Source organism: Bos indicus x Bos taurus, chromosome 18 (genome assembly GCF_003369695.1).
Source record: "Bos indicus x Bos taurus breed Angus x Brahman F1 hybrid chromosome 18, Bos_hybrid_MaternalHap_v2.0, whole genome shotgun sequence".
In the NCBI taxonomy this organism is placed as follows: domain Eukaryota; kingdom Metazoa; phylum Chordata; class Mammalia; order Artiodactyla; family Bovidae; genus Bos; species Bos indicus x Bos taurus.
The window spans coordinates 6,833,759-6,861,632 of NC_040093.1; the positions used below are offsets into that span (position 1 = coordinate 6,833,759).

General features: G+C 42.9%; 2 protein-coding genes across 11 annotated transcripts in view; one reads left to right on the forward strand and one right to left on the reverse strand.

Annotated features, from left to right (window-relative positions):
• LOC113875612 (zinc finger protein 320-like) lies at positions 1-27,016 on the forward strand. 10 transcript variants are annotated; one of them, XR_003506301.1, is made up of 7 exons: positions 1-98; positions 2,713-2,798; positions 4,528-4,604; positions 8,849-8,965; positions 24,308-24,387; positions 25,038-25,104; positions 26,930-27,016. XR_003506301.1 is itself a non-coding variant. In XM_027514156.1 (4 exons), the coding sequence occupies exons 2-4, from the start codon at positions 4,569-4,571 to the stop codon at positions 9,731-9,733; spliced, it is 339 nt and encodes a 112-aa protein (XP_027369957.1). In that variant the 5' UTR covers positions 4-98; positions 4,528-4,568; the 3' UTR covers positions 9,734-9,945. The 10 variants fall into 10 exon arrangements, 3 of the variants coding, with proteins under 3 accessions (XP_027369957.1, XP_027369958.1, XP_027369959.1); XR_003506303.1 differs by lacking the exon at positions 24,308-24,387 and having other exon boundaries at positions 2-98; XR_003506302.1 differs by lacking the exons at positions 25,038-25,104; positions 26,930-27,016 and adding an exon at positions 24,616-24,815 and having other exon boundaries at positions 2-98.
• The window catches only part of LOC113875574 (zinc finger protein 665-like), a 58,967-nt gene continuing 57,971 nt past the window's right edge, over positions 26,879-27,874 (reverse strand). The window contains exon 6 of the transcript XR_003506288.1: positions 26,879-27,321. The gene's annotated coding sequence lies outside the window, so the exon portion shown is untranslated. The remainder of the gene's footprint in view (positions 27,322-27,874) is intronic.

The window sequence follows — 27,874 nt, forward strand, 5'->3', positions numbered from 1 at the left end:
TCCCCGCCCCCAGGCCGCTCCGCCTTTCACTGCGCGTGAGCGCAGATTCGTGCAAACCCGGAAGCGGAGCGCGGCAAATGGAGGTCTCTCAGCTCAGCGTGAGTTTTTCTGTCTGATCAAACCTGCGCCTTCAGTCTCCTTTCCTCGTTACCCCGAGTCTCAGGTTCGCTAGTGACTCTAAATCCCTGCGCCCGTCCCACCATCCCCAGCAAGTTCAGACGTCTTGCTGCTGCTGCTGCTAAGTCGCTTCAGTCCTGTCCGACTCTGTGCGACCCCATAGACGGCAGCCCACCAGGCTCCTCCGTCCCTGGGATTCTCCAGGCAAGAACACTGGAGTGGGTTGCCATTTCCTTCTCCAGACGTCTTGGTGAGCGCCAAAGGGGCGCCGCCATTTTGCTTTAAAGTCGCTCTGAAGCCGCTTCCAGCTTTTGGTCCACAGAGACGCTGCGTTTCGCACCTGTTTCCTACTTGAAACCATTTACTGACCTCACTGACCTCTCTGCCCTTCCTACACCGCATACAATTCTCTTCGGCGAGGTGGGTTTATTAGCTCCGCGGCCCCTAGCCGCGCCGACCGCCCCGACCTCTCCGCTTCCGGAGAGGCCGCGTTGTCTCCCGGGTCCTGGGATTCTGGAGAGCTCGCCCCGCTGCTGAGACCCCTTCCCTCCCAACCCGTCTGTCCTCGCGTCTCCTCAGGCAGGTGTTTCTGCCCCGTAGGCTTTCTCTTCATAGTGACGTTGCCATGACCGGTGTCGGGGGGAGGTGACCTGCGCCAGCCACGTGGCACCCGAGGTTCCGTCCCAAATTCCACCCGTTGCTGGTTGGCTTTTGCGGGAACCGGGCTTCTTAATCAGTCACCATCCCTGTAAATAGTGGGCGAGGGGTTGTCAGTAGAAGCAGGGACAGCGACTCCTAGAGAAATAGAAAATAAAGAGAAACATGAAGAAGAAGCGATGGCAATGAAGAGGATTGTGAGGAACTTGTGAAGAGACAACAGCATGAAAAAGAATGAGCCTTGAAGGTAGAGGTTAGGGAAAAAAGTTTAGAGAAAAACAGGATTTCCTGAGAGTTAAAGGTGAGCAAGATAGGGAGGTGGTGTTCGGTCCCAGTCTTTTCGAACTCTGTTTCTCCCAGAGTTTGCTCAGATTCGTGTCCGTTGAGTCAGGGATGCTATCTAACCATCTCATCCTCTGCCGCCCCCTTCTATAGTCTTCAGGGGAGAGGGGTTGTAAATCAGGGGCCCCAAAGAAGGCGACAGTGGAGAGGCAGTTCACACTGAGAGCCCTCAAAGGGGATACAAGACTTGGGACCTTGACCTACAAACAATATCCTGCTGGGAGAGAAAGGGAGCTCCTAGTGGTTGGAGGAGCTGAGAAAGGAAGCTGAAAGGAAGCACAGCCACTTGAGGGTGCCAGAGAGTTGGGAGGAAGAGAGGGCAAAGATGGAGGAAGAAAGGCGGGAGATTGAGGATCACCAGGGAGGATGGAGAGAACGCATCTTGATGGGGAACAAATGGCAGAGAGAGGCCGGATGGGAGTCAGGGAAGAAGTAGAGAGGAGGACAGGCACAGCAGGAGAGCAGAGGGGAAGAGAAAGGGAGACGGAGAAAGAAGTAGGGAAACAGATAAACCAGATGAAGTGGAAACAACTATTGTGCAGGTGTGGCAGGGGACTAGATCCAGACGAGTGCTGAATCGATTGTATAAGAATTATTAAGTTGTGATACATTGATTTTTGGCTTTAAAATCTACTAAATTTAAGACATTCTTTTTTAAATTATACAGATGAAAATGAGAATTGCAAAACTTCTGTCTGTAAGGCTTGTGCATTTTGTAATTATCTGTATTAAAAGATAACATCCATGTGCAGAGGTTATAGAAGTTTAAGCTGCGGCAGTGTCTTGATTCTCTCAGAGGTGGGTCAGCCCCTTCCCTTTTCCTGGTGTGGAGTAGAGGTTAAGAGTCACGACGTAATGTAAGCAGTTAGTCTGATACTCCAATTTCCTCTCTTTTATGTGATCTCACATGTAGTGAGCTGAGTTGATCTGATGATGTTTCCCTCAGGTCCAGAAGCTGAGGAACAGTGACCCTCTGAGATGATGGGCCAAATTGGGTGTGTGGCAGTTCTTGGAGGGACTGCCCAGTTAGTATTAGAATTTGAAATGGATCCCAGTCTTGCAACATGAAAAAGGACAATAGTAGGATGGAGGTGGGAGCATAGGCTCAGAAAGAGAATCATGAACCGTCTTCTGTGAATAAAGGTCAATGTGAAGGGAGGACTCCCACCTCTGCTGGCTTCCCTGTGTCCTCAGGGCAGCATCCTGACTCCTCAGGTGGCTCCACAGCCCTTTGTTATCCTCAGGCCTCTGCCAGTGTCTCCAGCCTCATTCTGGGAGCTGACCCCTTTCTCATGGTCAGTCTGTCCTGGTCACATTCACTTAGTCCTTGTTCATATAACCAAAACCTTCTCCGTCTCTGATCTTAGTTGCTACATCTACCTTTGGCCATTATATCATTGTTGCCCTTGCTCTTTCTCTTCCTTCAGGTCTAGGCCAGCAAGGTCTCCCCATCTCCTTCTGATATTTGCTGTCATGTTAACCAGATTTACTGCCTCTATATTAATCACCTTCATCAGAGATGGCCTTCTTTGATTATTTGGAATGTTTCCTCTTTTCCCTTCATTGAAGGATGCCCCATTTTCTTCTTCCTTCCAGGATGTGTGCAACATCTCTTACAACATCTCACAGACTATGAATGTGTGTTTGGCTGAAGAATTCTCAGGGGAGATGGAGGTTACAGGGTAGGTGATGATGGTTCCCATATCTGTTCTGGACATTTCAACTCTAATTGATCCTTACCCCACGTGGAGACTTATTACCCAAAGCAAAAAGATGTGAGAGTCCTAAGAAGCCTGACAGATCTAGTGTCTTGATGCTATGCTATGCTATGCTAAGTCACTTCAGTCGTGTCTGACTCTGTGTGACCCCATAGATGGCAGCCTACCAGGCTCCCCTGTCCCTGGGATTCTCCAGGCAAGAACACTGGAGTGGGTTGCCATTTCCTTCTCCAATGCATGAAAGTGAAAAGTGAAAGTGAAGTCGCTCAGTCATGTCCGACTCTTCGAGACCCCATGGACTGCAGCCTACCAGGCTCCTCCATCCATGGGATTTTCCAGGCAAGAGTACTGGAGTGGGGTGCAGTTGCCTTCTCCGAGTGTCTTGAGGCATCCACATATTTTAGTCTGCAGTGTCACTGCTCACTGCAGCCCCCAGGTCTTCTAAGCTCTGTCCATCCAGGGGCCAGTTTCCATCTTGGACAGCAGCTTTGCCTTCCAGCAGCTCATCTGCCCATTGCAGCAGATGCTGAGTTTACTGTGGTTATCTTGCATTTAGCTGTGAGCAGGGAGAACATGAGCCAGTGAGACTGGGGGCTCTCTCATCTTGTGACTTCTTTATTGAACTCAGTCTGCCTATTTCTCAGCTACATAATGTCCACAGTCGCTGATAGGTTTTCCCAAGAGGACCAGGTTCTTTTTCTCCATATTCAGTCCCAGTGTCCTTGGATTTGCAGCTTGGGCAGATTTCTGTTGCACTATGCATGCCTAGTGGTCTCTGCTCTTTTTCAACCATGCACGGAGAAGAGGTAGAAAAATGGGAGAAGCTGAAGGGAAGCTTCATTGAGGTCTCCAGGAGGGTTGTGAGAGCAAGAGTGGACCTTTTGATGAACCCAGTGAATGGGTGTGTGTGTGTGTGTGTGAGAGAGACAAGCGTTGTTGTGGGAGATGTTGGTCAAAAAGTACAGACTATGAGTTGTGAAGTGAGTAAGTCCTGGGGAGGTATGTGCAGCATGCTGACTGTAGTTAATCCTATTCTATTACTGCACAGTGGGAATATGTCAGGAGAGTACATCGTCAGTGTTTTCACCACACACAAAACATGGGATTTTGGAGGTGATGGATGTGTTGGTTCGTGGATTGTGATAAATATTTCACGGTGTACACATGTCACATGGTCACATGGTGTATGGTATGTATACACATACCCCTTTTGTTAGTCGATTCTCCCCCATCAGACACGCTCCTCAGGTTCTCATGTGGGGCCTTGTCCCAGGAATGTGCACAGAGTCGCAGATGATTCCGATTTGGATCCTGCATTGAGCACCAGGGCTCTTAGCCTCCACTTCTGAGACTAAGGTCAGGCCCTGGGGGAGGGGAGGGCGCTCTGCCCTGAGTGGGGCTGGACCAGGGCCTGCTGTGTGACCTGAAGGGCATCATGGGGTCAGTGGAGGTGCCCCCTCCTGCTGTGTGCATGAGGCCTCACCAGGAGGGGAGGGTGATCCGAATAAAAGTGTGGGAAAGTTCCATGTTGGACTCCGTGCGGGAGTTGACCATCCTGAGTCCCTCCTGAGACCGTGGGCACAGAGGATTGTCTGTTCCACATGGTGAGGGCTTCTCTGTGTTGGGGATGGGGCTCAGGAAGCAGGTGTGTTGACTCTAAGCATTAAACGCATGCTTTCCACTTTCATTATAGACCTCTGAAGACTTGTGTTGCCTGAGGAAGAAGCCAAGAAGATGAAAGAAAATGTGTCAGGAATTGCTCTTTCTCAGGTAAGGTCATATTCTCAGTGGGTTCTCAGCCTGTCCTTTCTGAAATGCCCTTCTCTGGACTTGCTTATTGTGTCTGACTCTGAAGTGTCCTGTCTGACTCCTGTACATGCACACTCACCTGGGGCCTTCCCTCAGGGCCTATCATCTCCACTTAGATCCCGTCTCCCCATGACCCAGTGACCCGGCCCTTGTGAGGAGGCTCCCTTGGGCACTGTCCTAGGCAGGGCTTCATACCCACGGGTTGGAGACAGGGTCTCAGTGCTGTTGGGCAGCAGGGATTGCTTAGGGCCCATCTGGATGTGCTGTCTGCTCTCTGTCAACGAGGGTAAAGAAGCTGCATGTGGAAGTCAGGTATTAGTGTGCACAATACTTGTTAAAATCTGGAAAAGAGGGGGAATCAGATCTGACTTTTTATAGTACATAAATGCTGGAGAGGGTGTGGAGAAAAGGGGACCCTCTTACACTGTTGGTGGGAATGCAAACTAGTACAGCCACTATGGAGAACAGTGTGGAGATTCCTTGAAAAATTGGAAGTAGAACTGCCATATGACCCAGAAATCCCACTGCTGGGCATACACACCGAGGAAACCAGAATTGAAAGAGATACATGTACCCCAATGTTCATTGCAGCACTGTTTATAATAGCCAGGACATGGAAGCAACCTAGATGTCCATCAGCAGACAAATGGATAAGAAAGCTGTGGTACATATACACAATGGAATATTACTCAGCCATTAAAAAGAATACATTTGAATCAGTTCTAATGAGGTGGATGAAACTGGAGCCTAGTATACAGAGTGAAATAAGCCAGAAAGAAAAACACCAATACAGTATACTAACGCATATATATGAAATTTAGAAAGTTGGTAACAATAACTCTATATGCGAGACAGCAAAAGAGACGCAGATGTATAGAACAGTCTTTTGGACTCTGTGGGAGAAGGCGAGGGTGGGATGATTTGAGAGACTAGCACTGAAACATGTATATTATCATATGTGAAACAGATCGCCACTCCAGGTTTCATGCATGAGACAGGGTGCTCAGGGCTGGTGCACTGGGATGACCCAGAGGGATGGCATGGGGAAGGAGGTGGGAAGGGGGTTCAGGATGGGGAACACATGTACACCCATGGCTGATTCATGTCAATGTATGACAAAACCACTACAATATTGTAAAGTAATTAGCCTCCAATTAAAATAAATAAATTTAAAAAAAATAATAATCAGTTCAGTTCAGTTGCTCAGTTGTGTCCGACTCTTTGCGACCACATGAATCGCAGCATGCCAGGTCTCCCTGTCCATCACCAACTCCTGGAGTTCACTCAAACTCACGTCCGTTGAGTTGGTGATGCCATCCAGCCATCTCATCTTCTGTCTCCTTTTCCTCCTGCCCCAATCCCTCCCAGCATCAGAGTCTAATAAATAAAATTAAATGTGCATCTCTTAAAAATCTTAGTGTTTGGCAATGGAATGGAAAGTTGAGAAAGAGGCTTCAGGTCTAGAGAGTGTTTCATTACCTTTCCTCATTTAAACTGTGAAATCAAGTTTACTAATTTTTTTTCTTTTTTTGGCTGCATGGTGAGCTTGGGTGGTCATAGTTCTGTGAGTAGGGATTGAACCCAAAATCATGCAGTGGAAGTGTGGGATCTTAACCACTGAACCGTCAGGGAATTCTGCAACTTTCCTAATCTTAATTAAATATTTCATTAATGGACTATAATAATAAAATTTTGATTATGTACTCATACACATACATAACTACATACCTCAAATTAAGGATAAAGTCACTTTTTTTTAAATGTATTTATTTGTTGTACTGGGTCTTCATTGCTTCAATGGCTTTTCCCTCATTCCAGCAAGTGGTGGCCACTCTCATTGCAGTGGGGGCTCCTCCTTGCATTGGCTTCTCTCATTTTGCAGCACAGGCTCTAGAGTGCACTGGCTTCAGTAGTTTCACTTGCTGGGCTCTAGAGCTCTGGCTCAGGAATTGAGACTCAGGGATCTAGTTGCCCCTCAGCATGTGGGATCTTACCGGACCAGGCAACAACCCATGTCTCTTGCATTGGTCAGTGAGTTCTTTACCATTGAGCCACCAGGGAAGCTTTGATATTATTTTTAAACACAGGTATTTTATACACATTAGAATAAATCTTCTGTATATTATGTTCTGCTTGTATTACTTTTTATTTTTTTGAACTAGTATCCTTTTATTTTTTTGAACTACAATAAGATAATGTTGAGGACTTCCCTGGTAGTACAGTGGATAAGAATGTGGCCGCCAATGTAGGGTGCATGGGTTCTATCCCAGATCCAGGAAGATGCCTCAGAGCAACTAAGCCCATGTGCCACAACTACTGAGCCTGTACTCTAGAGCCCAGGAGCCATAACTCCTGAAGCCCGCACTGTCTAGAGCCTGTGCTCCAAAACAAGCGAAGCCACTGCAATGAGAAGCCAGGCACTGCAGCTGCAACTAGAGAAAGCCTGCTCACAGCAACGAAGGCCCAGCATAACCAAATAAGCTTTAAAAAAGACATAGAATGCTGACAAACTTAATGACGTACAACTGATTGATTTTTAATGTCCCAAAGATGCTGAAATATACAAGTAAAAGAAAATGGGAGTATCATCCCAGAATGTGTCAAAAGGCAACTCTTTGGAGTACGAAATGTCCACCCTGGCAAGCTACCATGGAGTCACAAATAGTCTGACATGACTGAGCAGCTGAACAACGACCTTCACACACAACAGAGTGAGCTCGAAAAACCAAATCTAAACCTCTAACTTTCTTCCTACAGATTCTTCAGTGACTTCCAGTAGCTTTTGGAATAAAGTCCTAAATCCTACACCTTGTAGAAATCAGCCTCTACCTGGCATCACCCCTCTTTGTTCCCTGTGTCCCAGTCACACTGGCTGACTTTCTGTTCACTAAATATCTTCCTGCCTCAGAGCTGGCACTCAGGCTCTTCTCTCTGCTTACAAAACTCTTCCATTTCCCACCTTGCCAATCCTAAGTGTTTCTTCCTCACGGAGACCTCATCTGATGTCTGATTTCTTGATGTAGGTCAAGACTTTCTGTTGAATCTTGTCTTAGCACCAGGCCTGTTTCAGAGCACATATAACAATAGTGATGTTAAAATTATGGATGTAATTGGCCAGCTGGCTCCTGGATTGTAAGCTCCATCATGTATACCGCTGTATTCCCAGTTCGGGACACAGAGTTGATGCTCACTAAATTTTGATTGAATGAAAGAAAAAAGACAACTCTTTTTTTTTTCAATCAGCTGTTTGTTTACATGTGCATGCATGAGTGCATGGATATGTAACTCCATGGTTTTATTATAAAACATCATCTCATAAATATGCTTTATGCTTTGTAGCAGTTGCACTTGTATCTTAAGTGTATTCCATGACCTTAAGTTTATTCTATCTCATCACATGAATGATATAAATAGTAGTAAGATTACTGACATTGTGTGGATTGGCGGGGAGAGGGGGTGATTCTGTATAGTGATCATTTTACTGTTCCATTGCACTACAGCTTCCTTGAACTTGTTTCCTGTATTCTCTGGGAACGTTCTGTGGATGGTCTTTTACACTGTTACTTAACTGTTTAATTTTTTCGGTTCAGTTGTCTCTCCCAACCACCTGAACTCAAGTGCTGTTGCTTCATTTCTTAACTATTTAACCTGAGTAATTTCTTAGAGTGACAGAGTTTTCTCTCCCGTAAGGTGGACACAGATCTTTCTCTAACATGCTGCTATGTTGATGAGAAGTTCATATGTGTAAAGAGTTCAGAGTAATGCTTAGTGTGTATGAAGTGTTGAGACACCTCTGGTCAGTGTGATGATGACATCCTCATCACAGTGTGTGTTCTTTTAAAGTCACTGTGGACTTTGTTGTCTCTGAAGACACCAGTCTTGCTGTAACTCATCTAGATAGTGAATGTCATTCAGTGTGTTGAGTGTAACACTTCTGCATAGACAACCCACTGTTGATTGTAATTTGTTTTTCTTGTCTTGTCCACACATATGACAAATTCATGTTGATTGGAGGATATCATCATCTTATGAAAAAACAGGAAATTAAATTAGACACCACCAATTTGCTCCAAATAGATTTGCATGGATCTATCAGAATATTACTTCAGCTGAATTGACCTTACCTGTCTCACTTGTCCTTTTCTGTGAAAATAAGAACCCTCCTCAGGGCCTGTTGGTGAAATGTGTTTTCATTTCCAACACAGTTAACCTTCAAGGATGTGTTCATAGATTGCACTCCCGAGGAGTGGGAATGTCTGGACCCTGCCCAGAGGACCTTGTACAAGGACGTGATGGTGGAGACCCTCAGGATCCTGCTGTGGGTGAGGATCACTTCCTTCCGAAGTGGTGGTATACTTTGGGGTACCTCTGCATGTTCCCTCTGTGTCTCTTGGGAGCCCCTGTTTTTCTTACTGAGATCAAAGCCTTGTTGACTCTCACATGTAAGGCTTCATGATTGGCATCGGGAGTTCAAACTTGTCCTTTCTTCAGGTGACCTGCTCACTGTATGATACACAAGGAGCTTTTCCCGAGCTTGAGTGTTGATAAAGCTGATTTCAAACTTGTGAAGGATCGAACCCATGCCTCCTGTATTTGCAGGCATAGAGCCACCAGGATGTTAAGGAAATTAAATAAATAGTCTTGTTTAGGCTTCAAGACAAAGTAGTGCATTCTTCTGACCTTCCTTCTAACCTGTCTGGACACACCCTGACTGTGAGTGCCTTGACTCCCTGCTGTGAATGCAAGGCTTGTGGCACCATAAATAAGTTAGGGGACAAATCTTGAGTTTGTTCAGCCCTTGGAAGGGGCTCTGACCAACCAAGCCCCAGGCTTAGCAGCATCCAAGTTTTATAAGATGAAACAAACAGCATTAAGATGAAACCAGAGCTGCTGTTTCCTCACAGATTGATGATGATATCAGTTCATGTCCTGGGATTATAAGCAGTAACCTCGAACTGCAATCTTTGAAGTCTCACCCACGGAATGGACACACTGCCTGGGACGTTTTCCCAATTGAGACTCCAGATGTGCTGTGTCCTGGGATTTGCCAGCGCTGTTTGAGTCTGGATGTTGGTCAGAAGCCAATTTGATGATATATCCTCTGCTGTTTCTATTTCTCTTTGCTTTAAATGGTAGTGTATTGAGAGTCAGCTAGATAATTCTCTGTCTGTATTATGTATTATTTATTTGTATAGGGATTCCCTGGTTTCTCAGATGGCAGAGTCTGTGTGCAATGTGGGAGACCTGTATTCGATCCCTGGGTTGGGAAGATCCCCTGTAGAAGGAAATGGCAACCCACTCCAGTATTCTTGCCTTGATAACCTTGTGGCCAGTTGAGCCTGGTGGGCTACAGTCCGTGGGGTCACTAAGAGTCAGACACGAGTGAACACCTTCACTTTCACTTTTTTCATTTGTATAGCACACATGGCTTATTTTATTAACAAATCCTTTAACCCTAAGATGAAAGTGAAAACTTTTGGCAAAACATTAATTGGTGCTGTGAGTAGGATTTGTGAGACAAAATGCCACTCTGTAAGAAAAGAAGAGATTAAGATTGATGAAGTTTTTATTCCGAGATGAAGGTTCATCTTTACTCATTAGCTAATAAATGGGATGTATTCACTGGATTATGTGAGAATTGGGACCTTAAATTCAGTGGGCTGAACCCTTAGAAGTTACTGAATGTTTGTGACTCTCACCCCTTGAGAAAGGATAAGAATCTGCCCTGCTGGATGAGAGGCTGGATCCTCTTCTCTCCTACTGTGAAGTACATAAAGCTAACTTAAAATTGTCTGAAGAGAAGTTACAAATGGAAACAGAATTATGTGATTAGTGAGGATGATTGTCCACATTACAATGTCAAATTATATTTTAGCTGATCAAATCCTCACTTTTTAAGTCGGCTCTCTATTGAGCCAGCCCACAGCTCCAATAGTGTCGCCTACTGCCCTTTCTCTCTCCATTCTCTGTCCTTTTGTGGCCTTTCACCCCTCCCAACCCTTCTGTCTCCCTCTCTATCAGCTGGTCCCCTTCTAACTTCCCCTGTCTCTCAGTGGGGAGGATGAGCCCAGCTTCCCCCACTCCTGCCCCCATTGTGGGAAGTTTCTTTACCCTTCAGATTCTTCTGATCAAACCAATACCCCCATCCCCCAGAGTGACAATCTAAGATTCTTATCAGCCCATCTGTCCCTCTTATCACAGTCAATTTGAGCACTATTTGGTCTGTATTTTAGCCATGAAATTATGACTATACAAAAGAAAGTAGCTTTTTTGATACAGGATGGCCATGATATTCTTTAGACTCTGGAGAAAACATAATTTCTGTGAGTCTACTGCCTTTATTTGTAAAATTGGAATATTAGTGCTGTTAGGTTGTATAGAATATTGCCTCTTTTACAGGAAAGATCAGGAATTTTTTTTTTTTTTTGGCTGCAGCATGCGACAGGCAGTTGCATCTTAGTTCCCCATTCATGGATGGAATCTGCTCCCCCTACAGTGGAAGCACAGAGTCCTAGCCATTAGAGCACCAGGGAATTTCCCTCAAAGATTACTTTTGGGTAAAAAATATATTAACTTTTTGTCATGCTTATTGTGACATGTCCCTTTGTCTACATTACATCATGTATGTTGTTAATTTGCATTTTATTTCTGACAGTGTTGTCTCTGACTCCAGGTAATAAGTTTTTAAAGAATATTCCTTTCTTGTGATAAGAATACATTTTTAAAATAATTTATTTTTTATTCATTTTTGGCTGTGCTGGGTCTTCGTTGTGATTCGGGCTTCTCTGTACTTCTGGCAAGCAGGGTCTACTCTCTGGTTACAGTGCACAGGCTTCTCACTGCAGTGCCTTCTCTTGTTGCAGTGTGTGGGCTCTAGGTACCCAGGCTTCAGTAGTTACAGGTGCCAGGCTCTAGAGCATAGGCTTAGCTGCTCCGAGGCATGTGTGATCTCCCCAGACCAGCACTTGAACCTATGTGCCCTGCACTGGCAGGTGCATTCTTTACCCCTGAGCCACCAGGGAACCCCAAAGCATGTTCCTTTACATGTATGTTGGGGCCAGTGAACTGGATAAGTTGTATAGAAAACGGAATTGCTGTATTGAATGGCTATTGTGTAAGTAGAGAATATTTCATTTACTAATTTTTTAAATTTAGAGATGATGGTCTTTCTGAATGTATTATCCAATGTAACTGGTATGAACTACTTGTTAATGTCATAAAATGGCCTATACATCAGTAAACTGATAGATTTATAACAGATGTTTATAAAAGTGTGTTTTGTTTTGGTTTTAAATCATATGAGGGAATTCCCTGGCAGTCCAGTGGCTAGAATTCAGTACTTTTACCTGCTTGGGCCTAGGTTCAATCCCTGGTCGTGGAATTAAAATCCCGCAAGGGATGTGGTATGACAAAAAAAAATTGTTTTAAATGAATCCTTTATTTCCTAATGCTGTGTTTCTTGTGCAATTGTAAACTGCCCTTTTGTTCTTTTTTTTGTTCATCACTAAGTCATGTTTGATACTTTGCAACCCCATGAACTACAGCACGCCAGGCTTCCCTGTGCTTCACTATTTCCCTGAGTTTGCTCAAACTCATCTGCATTGAGTCAGTGATGCCATCCAACCATCTCATCCTCTGTTGCCCCCTTTTTCTTCTGCCCTTGACCTTCCCCTGCATCAGGGTCTTTTCCAGTGAGTCAGCTCTTTGAATCAAGAAGTCTTAAGTATTAGAGCTTCAGCTTCAGCATCATCCCTTCCAATGAATATTCAGGGTTGACTTCCTTCAGGGCTGACTGGTTTTATCTCCTTGCAGTCCAAGGGACTCTCAAGAGCCTTCCCCAGCACCACAGTTCGAAATTATCAATTCTTTGGCATCAGCCTTCTTTATCGTTCGACTCTCACATCCATACATGATGACTGGAAAAACCATAGCTTTGACTGTATGGACATTTGTTGGCAAAAGTGATGTCTCTGCTTTTTAATATGCTCTCTAGGTATGTCATAGCTTTTCTTCCAAGGAGTAAGCATCTTTTAATTTCATAGCTGCAGTCATCACCCATGGTGATTTTTGAGCCCAAGAACATAAAATCTGGCACTGTTTCCTTTTTTTCCCCATCTACTTGCCATCAAGTGATAGGACCAGATGCCATGGTCTTAGTATTTTGATTGTTGAGTTTTAAGCCAGCTTTTTTTACTGTCCTCTTGCACCCCATCAAGAGGCTGTTTAATTCCTCTTTTATCTCTTTCATTAAAGTGGATTCATGTCCGTATCTGAGATTGTTGATATTTCTCCTGCCAATCTTGATTCCAGCTTGTGTTTAATCCAACCCAGCATTTTACGTGATGTACTCTGCATATAAGTTAAATAAGCAGGGTGACAATATACAGCCTTGACATACTGCTTTCCCAGTTTTGAACCAGTTAGTTGTTCCATGTCCAGTTCTAACTTTTGGTTCTTGTCCTGTATATAGATTTCTCAGGAGACAATAAAGTTGGGTATTCCCATCTCTTTAAGAAACTGCTCTTTAGTTTTTACATTATTCATTATTTAGTTTCTTTTGGATTATTTACTATAACAATATATTGTCTAGTCTTTGCATGCATACTCAGTCTTTCAGAGGTATCTGACTCTTTGTGACCCCATGGACTGTAGCCTTCCAGGCTTCTCTGTCCATGGAATTTCTTTCAGGCAAGAATACTGGAGTGGGTTGTCATTTCTGTCTCCAGAGATTCATCCAGATCCAGGGACTGAACTCTAGTCTTTCGCATCTCCTGTAGTGGCAGGCAGATTATTTACCACTGAGAAACTTGCGAAGCCCTGTCTGTTCTTTAGCATGTAATTATGTATAAATATGTGTATATTGTGTATAATGTATTTTTTTCCTCCTCAATTATGAGACAATAGTATGTTTACTACTAATTCGAGTGTGCTTTGGGGTCATGGTGTCATAATACCCTTTTCTTTGAGAGCTGACATAGGTTTGAACTATGTGAATGTTTTTGTCATTGTGTGTTTGAAACTAGCCTACTGTAAAAGTAATTTGAATTACAGGTGATCACTTTTTTTAAATTTTTAAAAATTTTAGTTATTTGGCTGTGCTGGGTCTTTGTTGCGGCACAAGGTTTTCTCTATTTGTGTAAAGCAGGTGCTACTCTATGGTTGCGATGTGTGAGCCTGTCATTGCCTTGTCTTCTCTTATTTTGGAACACAGGCTCTAGGTTGTGGACTTGTGTAGTTGTAGCATATGGGCTCAATAGTTGTAGCTCCTAGGCTCCCAAGCATAGGCTTAATAGTTGTAGCTCATGGGCTTAGTTGCTCCATGGCATGTGGGATCTTCCCAGGTCAGGGACTGAATCCATGTTTCCTGCACTGGCAGGCAGATTCTTTACCACTGAGCTACCAGGGAAGCCCAATTACTCTTTCTTTATTAAACACTATTCCTTTAGTGTTTCTCTTATTTTGAAAATCATCACTGGGAAGATTCATAATTCTGTTCAGGATGAGTACTACTTTTGGTGTAAGATCATGTGTTGAACATGAAAGAATTTATTTATGAATTATAATTAATAGGATACCTATGGTTCTTTAATGTCTCATACACATATAAGCCAGAAATCACCAACAAAAGCAAACAGTGATAAAGCAGAAATATTTCACACAGTGATGTTGGGAAGACCTGAAAGCCATGAAATCACAGATATTTTCCTCAGAGAGATCCAGAAAAATTTGCATGAATTTGATTGTCAGGGGAGAGATGATGAAAGAAATTACAAAGGAATGTCTATAACCCAGATCAAAAATCTCACTAATGAAAGTGATCGGTACAGTAGAATTGCAGCGGGAAATAGGCCTGTTGAAAATAGGCATGGATCAAGGTTTCAAGATGAACTGCAGATACTTCAACCTGAAGGGAAAACATTTGAATGTATTCAAGTTGTGAGGAGTATCAACAGTAGCACCTCAGATTTACCACTTCAGAGAACTAGTTTCTGCACCAGCATTTCTAATATATGTGAGAGTGCTGTTATGCACCCTTCAGTACTGGCATAAGACCAGGAAGCACACACAGGAAGACCTTACAAATGTACTGAGTGTGCCATGACTTTTGTTCAGGACTCAGAACTCACTGGATATCAAAGGGTCCATAGAGAGAAACCATATAAATGTGATGAGTGCAGAAAAGCTTTTAGTGCACATTCAGACTTAAGTAAACATCAAGCACTTCATACAGGAGAGAAACCATATACATGTAATTTATGTGGTAAAGCCTTCAGTCTCAAGTCTTACTTTACACTCCATTGGAGAATTCATACTGGAGAGAAACCATATCAGTGTGATGTATGTGGCCAGTGTTTTAGTCGAAATTCATATCTTAGGAATCATCGGAGAATTCCTACTGGAGAGAAACCTTACAAATGTAATGAGGGTGGCAAAGTGTTCAGTCAGAGTTCAGGCCTTATAACTCATCAGAGAATTCATAATTTAGAGAAACCATATAAATGTGATGAATGTGGCAAAACTTTTAGTGCACATCCAGACTTAACATCAAGCAGTTCACACAGGAGAGAATCCATATAAATGTAATTTATGTGGCGAAGCCTTCAGGTACAGGGCTTCCTTTGCAGTTCATCACAGAACTCATACTGGAGAGAAACCATACAAATGTGATGAGTGTGGCAAAGCTTATAGTGCACATTCAACCTTTATTTACCATCAAGCAATACACAGAGGAGAGAAACCATATAAATGTAATTTGTGTGACACAGCCTTCAGGTACAGGACCGACTTTTCAGTTCATCAAATAATTCATAATGGAGAGTAACCTGACAAATGTCCTGAGTGTGGCAAAGTCTTTAGTCAGAGTTTAGTCCTTACAGTCAATCAGAGAGTTCATACAAAAGAGAAACCATGTAAATATGATACGTATGCCTTAATCAAATTGCACACCTTGGAATTAATTGGAGAATTCATACTGGAGAAGAATCTCACAAATGTAATGAGTGGCAAAGCCTTTAGTGCATGTTCAGCCTTAACTGACCATTAGGCAGTTCATACAGGAGAAAAACCATAGACATGTAATTTATGTGCAAAGCTTTCAGTCACAGGAATCACTTTTCAGATCTTCTGAGAATTCATACTACAGTGAAAACTTACAAATGTAACGAATGCAGTAAAGCATATCATCTGTTTGACCCTCAGAAAAGTCACACTGGAGGAAAACCACACAAACGTGTTGCATGTGGAAAAGCTTTGATTCTATGTTCAGACTTAAGTAACCATCAATTAATTCTGAACTGAGATTTTACCCACATCATGAATGTGGCAGGTGTTTTGGAAGGCATTCATTTCTTACAAAGCAAGAGAAAATTCATCCTGGAGAGAAGCCATACATTTAGAGTGCAGTCAATCATGTGACCATAAGGTAACTCTTATGGAGGGAACCATATAAATGTAATGTGTGGCCGGATCTTCAGTAACAGGTCTCATCATTCACATCATCAGAGAATTCATAATGCAGAGACACCTTACAAATGTAAGGTGGGGAACATACTGGAACAGTAGTTTACAAATGCAATGGGGGTGGAAAAAGTTTCACCTTGAGTTGGATGCATTTGACAACAAGAGTCCACACTGAAGAGGAGTCATGGAAATGTGTGGGCACGGGCTTTCTCCAGGCTCCGTGTGCACTAGACCTCAAATTACACATCTTTCAGAGAAACTACACAGATATAATGTGCACAGTAAAACTTTAACCCGAAGTTCAAATCTGTGAAACATGAAAGAATTTATATTGGAGAGCAAGCTTGTACAGGTAATGAATGTTGTATAGTTTTTTTTCACCAGATATTCACACTTTGGGCATTATGAGGTAATTTATGCAGATCAGAAACTGAACAGATATACTGAATATGAAAATATTTCTAAGAAGGCCAATATGTCTTCAACAGTCACCAGGAAATTCATTTGGGGAGAATCTTTATAGATGTAATGAATTTGCTAAGTTTTTAGACCAGTTCTTACAGCAGGCCACATATCAGACAATTCATATTAGGAATAAATAAATCTTTAGTTCTCCAACATTAACCTCCAATACTATTGCAGAATAATTACATACATACAAATACTATTGCAACATAATTACATTAAATATGTTGAAACTTATGACATGAGGTGTATATTGAAACTGAAGGACATGTAGGAAGATAGCCCAGTATCTTCAGTGTGTAAAGTATTTAATTAGTGGAGTTTTCTTGAGAAGGCCATATTACTATTGAGAGGGTAACAGGCAGGAAGGCCAGGGGTCTCCAAACGGAGGAAATAAGCTGCAAGTGTCAGACATTTTTATCTCTTTTAAGCAGCAGGAGGAAATAAACAAGCGATACTTTTTTCCTTCTCTATACAAATTTAAAAGGAGGTTTCTCTTAAAATACTGAGTTGCCATAATGACACCTGGTTTCACCTGAAGTTAACTATTCTCAAACCTTGAGTTAACCAATGCATTTTTCTTATGGAAATATTTGTCTTAAGCTATGTTAATGTACTGTGCATTTACCCCAGACTCTGTCTTCAAGTCGGTTCCGCCTAATGGCTCAGAACCTACTTGACAAACCAGTATGTTATACTCAGATGTTGTTCCCCTAGTCTATGTAAACAAAACTATTTGTATGGTATTCTGCCCTTTCTACAAGATTCAAGTCAATCCTTTTATGGCCCGGGATGAATCATGTGGTGCCAAGATTATCCCAAAATACACTTTATGGATGAGGGGCCTGGTGCCATTCTGAGTTTTAAGACATTCCTTTCTTTCATTAACAGACTGCTAGTGACAATGGCAGCCCACTCCAGTACTCTTGCCTGGAAAATCCCATGGATGGAGAAGTCTGGTGGGCTGCAGTCCATGGGGTCACTAAGAGTCGGACACAACTGAGCGACTTCTCTTTCACTTTTCACTTTTATGCATTGGAGAAGGAAATGGCAACCCACTCGTGTTCTTGCCTGGAGAATCCCAGGGACAGCAGAGCCTGGTGGGCTGCTGTCTCTGGGGTCGCACAGAGTCGGACATGATTGAAGCAACTTAGCAGCAGCAGTGACTATATACGAAGGCAATGGCACCCCACTCCAGTACTCTTACCTGTAAAATTCCATGGATAGAGGAGCCTGGTGGGCTGCAATCCATGGGGTCGCTAAGAGTCAGACACAACTTCACTTTCACTTTTCACTTTCATGCATTGGAGAAGGAAATGGCAACCCACTCCAGTGTTCTTGCTTGGAGAATCCCAGGGATGGGGGAGCCTGGTGGGCTGCCGTCTATGGGGTCGCACAGAGTTGGACACGACTGAAGCGACTTAGCAGCAGCAGTGACTATATATCCAGCTGAAGACTAGCCAGGGGGGTACTCTTTCTGCCCCCTTCTGATGCCTATGTCAGAAGCTTTCTCTGTCTCCTTTATACTTTAATAAAACTTTATTACACAAAAGCTCTGAGCGATCAAGCCTTGTCTCTGGTCCCAGATTGAATTCTTCTCCTCCGGAGGCCAAGAATCCTGGCGTCTTTTTGTGGTTCAGCAACAGCCTTTCACTATGACTTTTCTGCAGTAGTTTGAAAACCTTCTGCAGCTGTCTTATAGGCCTTTAATGATGGTCTCTGCAGAGGAGTTAGTAAGATGAAGAGCCTAACCTGATTAAGTGTGGTTCATTCATATCCATCTTTACTGAGAAAACAGGGACACTGCATTATTCAATTCACTGGTGTGTGAATTGGCATCAGATAAGGGCAGAGAATAATGTAAAACTGTGCCATAACTTATCATGTTTTTTCAGGGCGCCCTTCCATACACAGACCACAGCGTGTTGTAGGACTGGGTGCTATACCATCTGACCATCGAGAGAGCAGTTATCTGAGTGGAAATTTAATCAAAAGAAATCAAATAGTATGTGTATGATTGACATTTAACTGTTGCCATTACCATTTGCTATTGTTTTATTCCGAATGTATCATGGATGTCCTCTTGATTCATAAAATGTAATCACTTTCTCCACAACCCCAGATGAATCATGTTCTTCCCACCAACAGGGTTTTATCTGACCTCAGTATTTTGTAACATATAATAACAATGCAGTGTTAGGCTCTTGGGGCTGAAATAATCTATGAGAATTGCTTTCCACAGTGGAACCAGAGATCACGCAATTTGGGAATTACATATTCATAATTTGCACTTGAGTTACTCTGCTTCAGAACATTCAGACAGCTGTAATTAAAATACCATAGCATGCATTTTCAGACTCAAAATATATATAAATAGAAAAATTGTGGACTTCCCCAGCAGTCCAGTGGTTCAAACTCCACACTTCACTGCAGAGGGCACAGGTTTGATTCATGGTCAGGGAAGTAAGATTCTGCAAGATGCCAGGTAGGGCACCCCACGCCCCCCCGCCATACACACACACACACACACACACACACACAGTACAAAAATTTGAACTTAGAAAAATTTTTTTTAATTTTATTTTTAAACTTTACAATATTGTATTAGTTTTGCCCAACATTGAAATGAATCTGCCACAGGTATTCCCGTGCTCCCCATCCTGAACCCTCCTCCCTCCTCCCTCCCCATACCTTCCCTCTGGGCCGTCCCAGTGCACCAGCCCCAAGCATCCAGCATCGTGCATCGAACCTGGACTGGCGACTCGTCTCATACATGATATTACACACGTTTCAATGCCATTCTCCCAAATCTCTCCACCCTCTCCCTCTCCCACAGAGTCCACAAGACTGATCTATACATCAGTGTCTCTTTTGCTGTCTCGTACACAGGGTTATTGTTACCATCTTTCTAAATTCCATATATATGCGTTAGTATACTGTATTGGTGTTTTTCTTTCTGGCTTACTTCACTCTGTATAATAGGTTCCAGTTTCATCCACCTCATTAGAACTGATTCAAATGTATTCTTTTTAATGGCTGAGTAATACTCCACTGTGTATATGTATCATAGCTTTCTTATCCATTCATCTGCTGATGGGCATCTAGGTTGCTTCCATGTCCTGGCTATTATAAACAGTGCTGCGATGAACATTGGGGTACACGTGTCTCTTTCCCTTCAGGTTTCCTCAGTGTGTATGCCCAGCAGTGGGATTGCTGGATCATAAGGCAATTCTATTTCCAGTTTTTTAAGGAATCTCCACACTGTTCTCCATAGTGGCTGTACTAGTTTGCATTCCCACCAACAGTGTAAGAGAGTTCCCTTTTCTCCACACCCTCTCCAGCATTTATTGCTTGTAGACTTTTGGATCACAGCCATTCTGACTGGCGTGAAATGGTACCTCATAGTGGTTTTGATTTGCATTTCTCTGAGAATGAGTGATGTTGAGCATCTTTTCCTGTGTTTGTTAGCCATCTGTATGTCTTCTTTGGAGAAATGTCTATTTAGTTCTTTGGCCCATTTTTTGATTGGGTCATTTATTTTTCTGGAGTTGAGCTGTAGGAGTTGCTTGTATATTTTTGAGATTAGTTGTTTGTCAGTTGCTTCATTTGCTATTATTTTCTCCCATTCTGAAGGCTGCCTTTTCACCTTGCTAATAGTTTCCTTTGTTGTGCAGAAGCTTTTAAGTTTAATTAGGTCCCATTTGTTTATTTTTGCTTTTATTTCCAATATTCTGGGAGGTGGGTCATAGAGGATCCTGCTGTGATGTATGTCGGAGAGTGTTTTGCCTATGTTCTCCTCTAGGAGTTTTATAGTTTCTGGTCTTACGTTGAGATCTTTAATCCATTTTGAGTTTATTTTTGTGTATGGTGTTAGAAAGTGTTCTAGTTTCATTCTTTTACAAGTGGTTGACCAGTTTTCCCAGCACCACTTGTTAAAGGGATTGTCTTTAATCCATTGTATATTCTTGCCTCCTTTGTCAAAGATAAGGTGTCCATATGTGCGTGGATTTATCTCTGGGCTTTCTATTTTGTTCCATTGATCAGTATTTCTGTCTTTGTGCCAGTACCATACTGTCTTGATAACTGTGGCTTTGTAATAGAGCCTGAAGTCAGGTAGGTTGATTCCTCCAGTTCCATTCTTCTTTCTCAAGATAGCTTTGGCTATTTGAGGTTTTTTGTATTTCCATACAAATTGTGAAATTATTCGTTCTAGCTCTGTGAAGAATACTGTTGGTAGCTTGATAGGGATTGCATTGAATCTATAAATTGCTTTGGGTAGTATACTCATTTTCACTATATTGATTCTTCCAATCCATGAACATGGTATATTTCTCCATCTATTAGTGTCCTCTTTGATTTCTTTCACCAGTGTTTTATAGTTTTCTATATATAGGTCTTTAGTTTCTTTAGGTAGATGTATTCCTAAGTATTTTATTCTTTCCGTTGCAATGGTGAATGGAATTGTTTCCTTAATTTCTCTTTCTGTTTTCTCATTATTAGTGTATAGGAATGCAAGGGATTTCTGTGTGTTGATTTTATATCCTGCAACTTTACTATAATCATTGATTAGTTCTAGTGATTTTCTGGTGGAGTCTTTAGGGTTTTCTATGTAGAAATTTTAAAGATCTAATTGAAGTTGAATGATTCATGAATCAGGCGGCACCCTACCTAGTTCATTCAGAGGTGCTCAAAGGAGCTGTACAACATGGAAGGCTTCCATAGGTAGAAACTAAATAGGACAAGAAAATTATTCGCAAACACATTGCTTCAGGTCTGGTGTCCTATGCAGGGATGTGTGCAGGAGGAGGGTGTAGCCAGCGTCTGGCCCTGCAGATTACAGCACTATTGTCCTGGAAATTCCAGTCAATGACTCCTGGTCACATTTTTAAGCAGGCAGACACTGCAGTGAAGTGTTGTTTGCCCTCCTGGAGGCAGTGGCTCCACCTTGGGCCTGTCTCCTTTTTAATATGGCCTGAACCTTGCCATGCATCACCATGAATAGGTGTCTTCATGTTCTTTCTGTATTGCTTGACATAAAGAGAAAATAAGCATATAGTTGTTTAGTCATGAAGTCGTGTCCAACTCTGTGACCCATAGACTGTATCCCGCCAGTCTCCTCTGTGGAATTTCCCAGGCAAGAATACTGGAGTGGGTTGCCATTTCCTCCTCTAGAGGATCTTCTTGACCTGGGAATCAAACCTTCGTCTCCTGCATTGACAGGTAGACTCTTTACTGCTGAGCCAGCTGGGAAGCCCCAAATAACAAGGTGAGTCTTTAAATTTTAATGATAGATATTCTAATTCTAGCATCAAGGCAAGGAAATGAAAAATACCCATTTTTGAAATGTCATTTGTACCACTCTACCTGAAAGTGAGAGATAAAGGCTTGTAGTTGGGAAATTACTTTACATTTTTATTACATAAACTTTTAGGTTTGTTTTGAAAGACATGAAACAGTTTTTTCTTACAGTCTTCAATTTTTTTCTTTTTTATTTCCACATACAAATTTTCAGTAAAGATCACTCCAATGTAATGACTTCCTTCACTTTTATGATAACTTCACAAACATAGCCATGTGTATTCTTAATTTCTCAGCCACTGTGCAGCAAGGCAAGGCCATGACACCAGTTTTGCCAAATACAGTGTGAGTGCAAGTGATGCATTACTCATCTGAATGATGTTATAAATAAATCACCCAGGCAACTCCCTGATGAACCAATGGTTTGATTTCTGTGCTTTCACTGCTCGGAGGGCCTGAGTTCAAGCTCTGGTCAGGGAACTAACATTCTGCAAGCTGCATCAGTCAGTTCAGTCACTCAGTCGTGTCCGACTCTTTGCAACCCCATGAACTGCAGCACGGCAGGGCTCCCTGTCCATCACCAACTCCCGGAGTTCACTCAAACTCAGGTCCATCGAGTTGGTGATGCCATCCAGCCATCTCATCCTCTGTCGTCCCCTTCTCCTCCTGCCCCCAACCCCTCCCAGCATCAGGGTCTTTTCCAATGAGTCAGCTCTTCGCATGAGGTGGCCAAAGTATTGGAGTTTCAGCTTCAGTATCAGGCCTTCCAAAGAACACCCAGGACTGATCTCCTTTAGAATGGACCGGTTGGATCTCCTAAGGTCTGTTTAATGTGGGGATGATTCATTTGTTTATTTTTGGCTGTGCCAGGTCTTATTTGTTGGGCTCAGGGCTGCTCTCTAGTGGTGCTCAGACCTCTCATTGTGGTGACTTGTTGCAGAGCACGGATCTAGGTCATGTGGGCTCAGTAGTTGTGATGCTCGGACTTAGCTGCCTTGTGATATATGATGTCTTCCTGGACCAGGGAGCTAACCCGTGTTCCCTGGCAGGTGGATTCCTAACCATTGGGCCTACAGCGAAGTCTCTCATCTAATGTTTGTATAAGCACCTGTGAGATCCACTGAGGGGAAGCTGAAACCACAAATAAATTCTCCCAGACTGAATTTTTTGTTCATTTGTTTCATTGGTTGTTTTAAATTATGGGGGTTCTTAATGTTAACCATTATATGTCTTTGTATTCACCTTTTAATTTGATCTTTTCAGAGATACAAATAAAACTATAAGAAAGCTCTTTCTGTGTGTGTGTGTTTGTGTGTGCGCGTGCACGTGCATGCTAGGTCACTTCAGTCCTGTCTGACTCTTTGCAACGCTAAGGACTGTAGCTTCCCAGGCTCCTCTGCCCTTTTGTCTCCTGCACTAGCAGGCAGATTCTTTACTACTAGTGCCTCCTGGGAAGCCGAAAGCTGTTGCTAATGAGTTCTAAAAGTGTCGCAGCTTAAAAGTTTCCTTATTTAAAGGATCCACCATCTGGCTATTGAGTAGTAATAGCCCAACAGCCCCTCAAGGCGATAAGACACAAGACAGGTCACCACAAGAGGGTGCAAAGAATGCAGCCTTCAAAATAGTCTAAGAAAGTGAAAGCCCTTGTCCAAGCAGACAAAAGGAAGGTTAAAATAATGGCAGGGACCATTAATGGCTGGGACCCCTTATGACAAATTCCCCTGAGAGCTGGTCCAGTCTATTCGACTGGCTGCCAAATATAACCCTGTGTGTACCTTCCAGACCAAGTTCTCAGAACAAAATGCCTAAAAGGATGGGTAGAACATTGATATCACAAAGGTACAAGGAAAGAAATGCAGGTTCGTCTTAGAAGGATTTAATCCTTTAGGGTGAATTCTGAGAAGATGTTTTACAAAACTGGCTTTCTCTAGCCAGTTTTAGAATGTCAAAAAGAGCTCCCATGTTGGCCAGACATAATTTAAAGCAGCTCCCATTTTTAAAGCAGAATTTCCTTAGTACCCAGTTAAGTACCCCCAAGTATAAATTCCATACTGCTGGCTTAGGTTTGCTTGGAGGTTGGAGTCCTGATGCTTCTTATCTTGGTCAGTACAGATCACTCACTGTTTGTTTTTCTGCTGTGCTGGATCTTTTGCCTTGCATGGGCTTTCTTTTGTTCCAGCAAATGGGGGCTACTCTGTAGTTGCTGTGTGCAGGCTTCTCATAGCTATGGCAGTGAGCCTACTGTAGCCCACTAGGCACTAGGAGAAAAAATGAAAGTCACTCAGTCGTGTCCAACTCTTTGTGACCCCATGGACTGTAGCCCTCAGAGGAGCCTGGCAGGGTCACAAAGAGTTGGACACGACTGTGTGACACTTTCACTTTTTCTCCTAGTTTTCAGATCTCCCAGTTATTTGTTGATCACCCTGAATTTTACTTGGCAGTGTATTAACGGGACTCTCAAACTTATCTGGACTTGCTGAGGAGGTGGATGGCCCCATGAGGCGCTTACTGATGTACCAAGGTCAGTATCTCCAAAGCACAGACTGGTGCCTGTTTTTCTGCACTGTTGGTGGGGCACTGTAGTGTCTAACGAGCTTGATCCTTGAAGAACTGGAATGTCAAGACACTTTTCTCCTTACAGATGTTAGTTGAAAGTAGCTGGTTGTAAGAGTTGTATGTTTCACATTCTAGTTTGTCATCCCTACACAAATCCAGTTGTTTACTTAGATTGCTTACATTCTAATTGCAGGAATATCTGGATTTCTGGGTCCAGCCACCACCCTACATTAACCCCCAGCCCCGCCACCACACCAGGTTTCGGTTCGCAGACCTCTGAATCCCTTCAGCCTCATCAGCAGGACGCCTGTTAAGAATAAACCTTAATTTACAGCATAATGATCCGACAGAATTTCAAGTTTTTACTTTAAAATTGTTCTGTGACAGTTACCTAAACTAGGGAAGAATCAATAGTGCAAAACAAGACACGGAAGACCATAAAGGGTTTCTAAACCCAGACAAGCTATGTTGGGAACCAAACGGAAGAACGTGCACCTGCCCCTCTCAGCAGGAAGCTGGCGAGTGCTCTACACCCCACCCTTCTCAGTGGCCTCTACTCAGGCCCCACCCTTCTGCTCAGGCCCAGCCCCCAGCTCCTCTTCCCTCTTTACCCAGGTCTGCAAGTTTCCAGCAAGTTCCGAAACCATGACTGCGGAGCTGAGGTCACTGTTGAGAACATGAGGTACGTTTCTTTCTTTCTTTTTTTTTTTTTTTTTTTGCCTAAACTGCTACCCCACATCCAAGGTAAAGAGCACTGGCTGCGCTTTGCTAGAGGAGCTGTGAAGATATATCCTAAATCCAAGGTAAGAGGAACCCAAGAAAGATGGTAGGCACTGAGAGAGGGCATCAGAGGGCAGACACTCTGAAGTCACAATCACAGACAACTATCCAGTCTGATCACACGGACCACAGCCTTGTCTAACTCAATGAAACTAAGCCATGCCATGTGGGGCAACCCAAGATGGGCGGGTCATGGTGGAGAGGTCTGACAGAATGTGGTCAACTGGAGAAGGGAATGGCAAACCACTTCAGTATTCTTGCCTTGAGAACCCCATGAACAGTATGAAAAGGCAAGAAGATAAGACACTGAAAGAGGATCTCCCTGGGTTGGTAGGTGCCCAATATGCTACTGGAGATCAGTGGAGAAATAACTTCAGAAAGAATGAAGGGATGCAGCCAAAGAAAAAACAATACCCAGTTGTGGATGGGACTGGTGATAGAAGCAAGGTTCAATGCTGTAAAGAGCAATATTGCATAGGAACCTGGAATGTTAGGTCCATGAATCAAGGCAAATTGGAAGTGATCAAATAGGAGATGGCAAGAGTGAACCTCAACATTCTAGGAGTCAGTGAACTAAGATGGACTGGAATGGGTCAATTTAACTCAGATGACCATTATATCTACTAATGTGGTAGGAATCCCTTAGAAGAAATGGAGTAGCCATTGGATGCAATCTCAAAAACGACAGAATGATCTGTGTTCGTTTCCAAGGCAAACCATTCAATATCACGGTAATTCAAGTCTATGCCCCAACCAGTAAGGCTGAAGAAGCTGAAGTTGAACAGTTCCATGAAGACCTACAAGACCTTCTAGAACTAACACCCAAAAAAGATGTCCTTTTCATTATAGGGGACTGGAATGCAAAAGTAGGAAGTCAAGAAACACCTGGAGTAACAGGCAAATTTGGCCTTGGAGTATGGAATGAAGCAGGGCAAAGTTAATAGAGTTCTGCCAAGAGTTTCTCTTTTAGTCCTCCATTAATAATGATATGATTTCTAATAGTACATTATTGTTACTCTAAAGTGTTTTATCTCTTATGTTTCTCTTCTAAACCTCAGCAACCACAATCTTGTCCAATTGTTTCAGTAGTTGGCACCAATTTACACTTGTTCTTGGCTAAAAGGAAATGTGTCTTCTCTATCAATTAGAATGAACCACTCTTGCCTAAACAAATACAACTTCACCTTGGATAATCTCTCTTCTGGGATTATATGGTAATCAGTGTGCCTACATCTTATTTAAACATTCATTGGCAACACTGATGAAATAAAACTATAGACATGGTCTGGAGATATTGTGGGTTCATTTCCGGACTACCACAACAAGGCACTTATCACTGGGTCATGGTGATGCTAGTGGTAAAGAACAGTTTGATCCCTAGGTCAGCAACATACCCTTGAGGAGAGCATAGCAATCCACTCCAGTATTCTTGCCTGGAGAATCCGATGGACAGAGGAGCCTGGGGGGGCTACAGTCCATAGGGTCACAAGGAGTCAGGCACAACTGAAGTGCCTTAGCACACACACACACATGGTGCATATAAAAGTTACATTTTCACTATTCTACAGACTAAACTATGCAACAGAATTAGGTCTTAAAAAAACAGTCTAAATACATTAATGAAATGTTTATGCCTTGTCTTTTTCTTCTGGGAGGCAGCCCACTGGACACAGATATTTATTGGATTGACCGAACAGTTTATTCAGGTTTTTCTGTTATTCCAACAGATCTTTGTAAATACACTGAGGTCATCCTAACTGACCAGCATCGTTTGATTTTTGTGGGCACAGAGCTGGTGGATGGCCCTACTGTCTCAGAATTACTATATGCAGAGTCCACCTGCACTTGGTCTGCTGCCTGAGGTGCCACCTCAGGGAGCCTCCCCTCAGCTGTTCCCCCAGAAATACAACTGGGACAAGGTGACTCGTCCCACGCTTTGTGCCTGCCCGCACCTCGGCCCTGTCAACTGCAACAAGAATTATGGTAGCCATGCCAACAACCTGGGCCTCAGTGTAACAACATGGTGACGAGATTTTTGAGGCAAGACAACGTAGATTCAAGCTCCGATTCAGTCACTTCCTGGGATGGGGTGATTTTTGTTGCATTCAAGTTCATTCATCTGGGAAACGAGAAAGAACATCAGTACTTATTTTGGAGTTCAAATTCAAAAAGATTGCATGCATAAAGCATTAAAACAGGGACTTCCAAACTGTGATATAAAAGTGAATTTGAGTATAACTTAACACCAGTTATCAAAGAAAGTATTTTCAGTTGGGAACAAAGAACACATCTCACTTTCTCTGCAAGATCTTCACGCTCTGAATGTGAACACAACACTGAGAAACAGCAGGATGACTTGCAGACATCTGGCACTGGAGACTAGTTCCCTGTCACAAAATACAGTTGGAATCCATAGTCATTCCCTTCACTGTGTGCTTGTGCAACTCTACTCACTTGACTTTCAAGCACCTGATCACAGCCAACTCCCAAATTAAACATTTCATTTCACCATTTTGCCATTTCAGTTTTTTCATGGAAGTGAACCCCACCCCTAAAGAAACTCAGCTTCTTCGTGTTTATGCTGCATCTACTTTGTACACATCATGGCATTTATGAGCATATTCAGGTCACAAAAGTTTGAAAACAATCCACTGATTCATACATACCTTGGT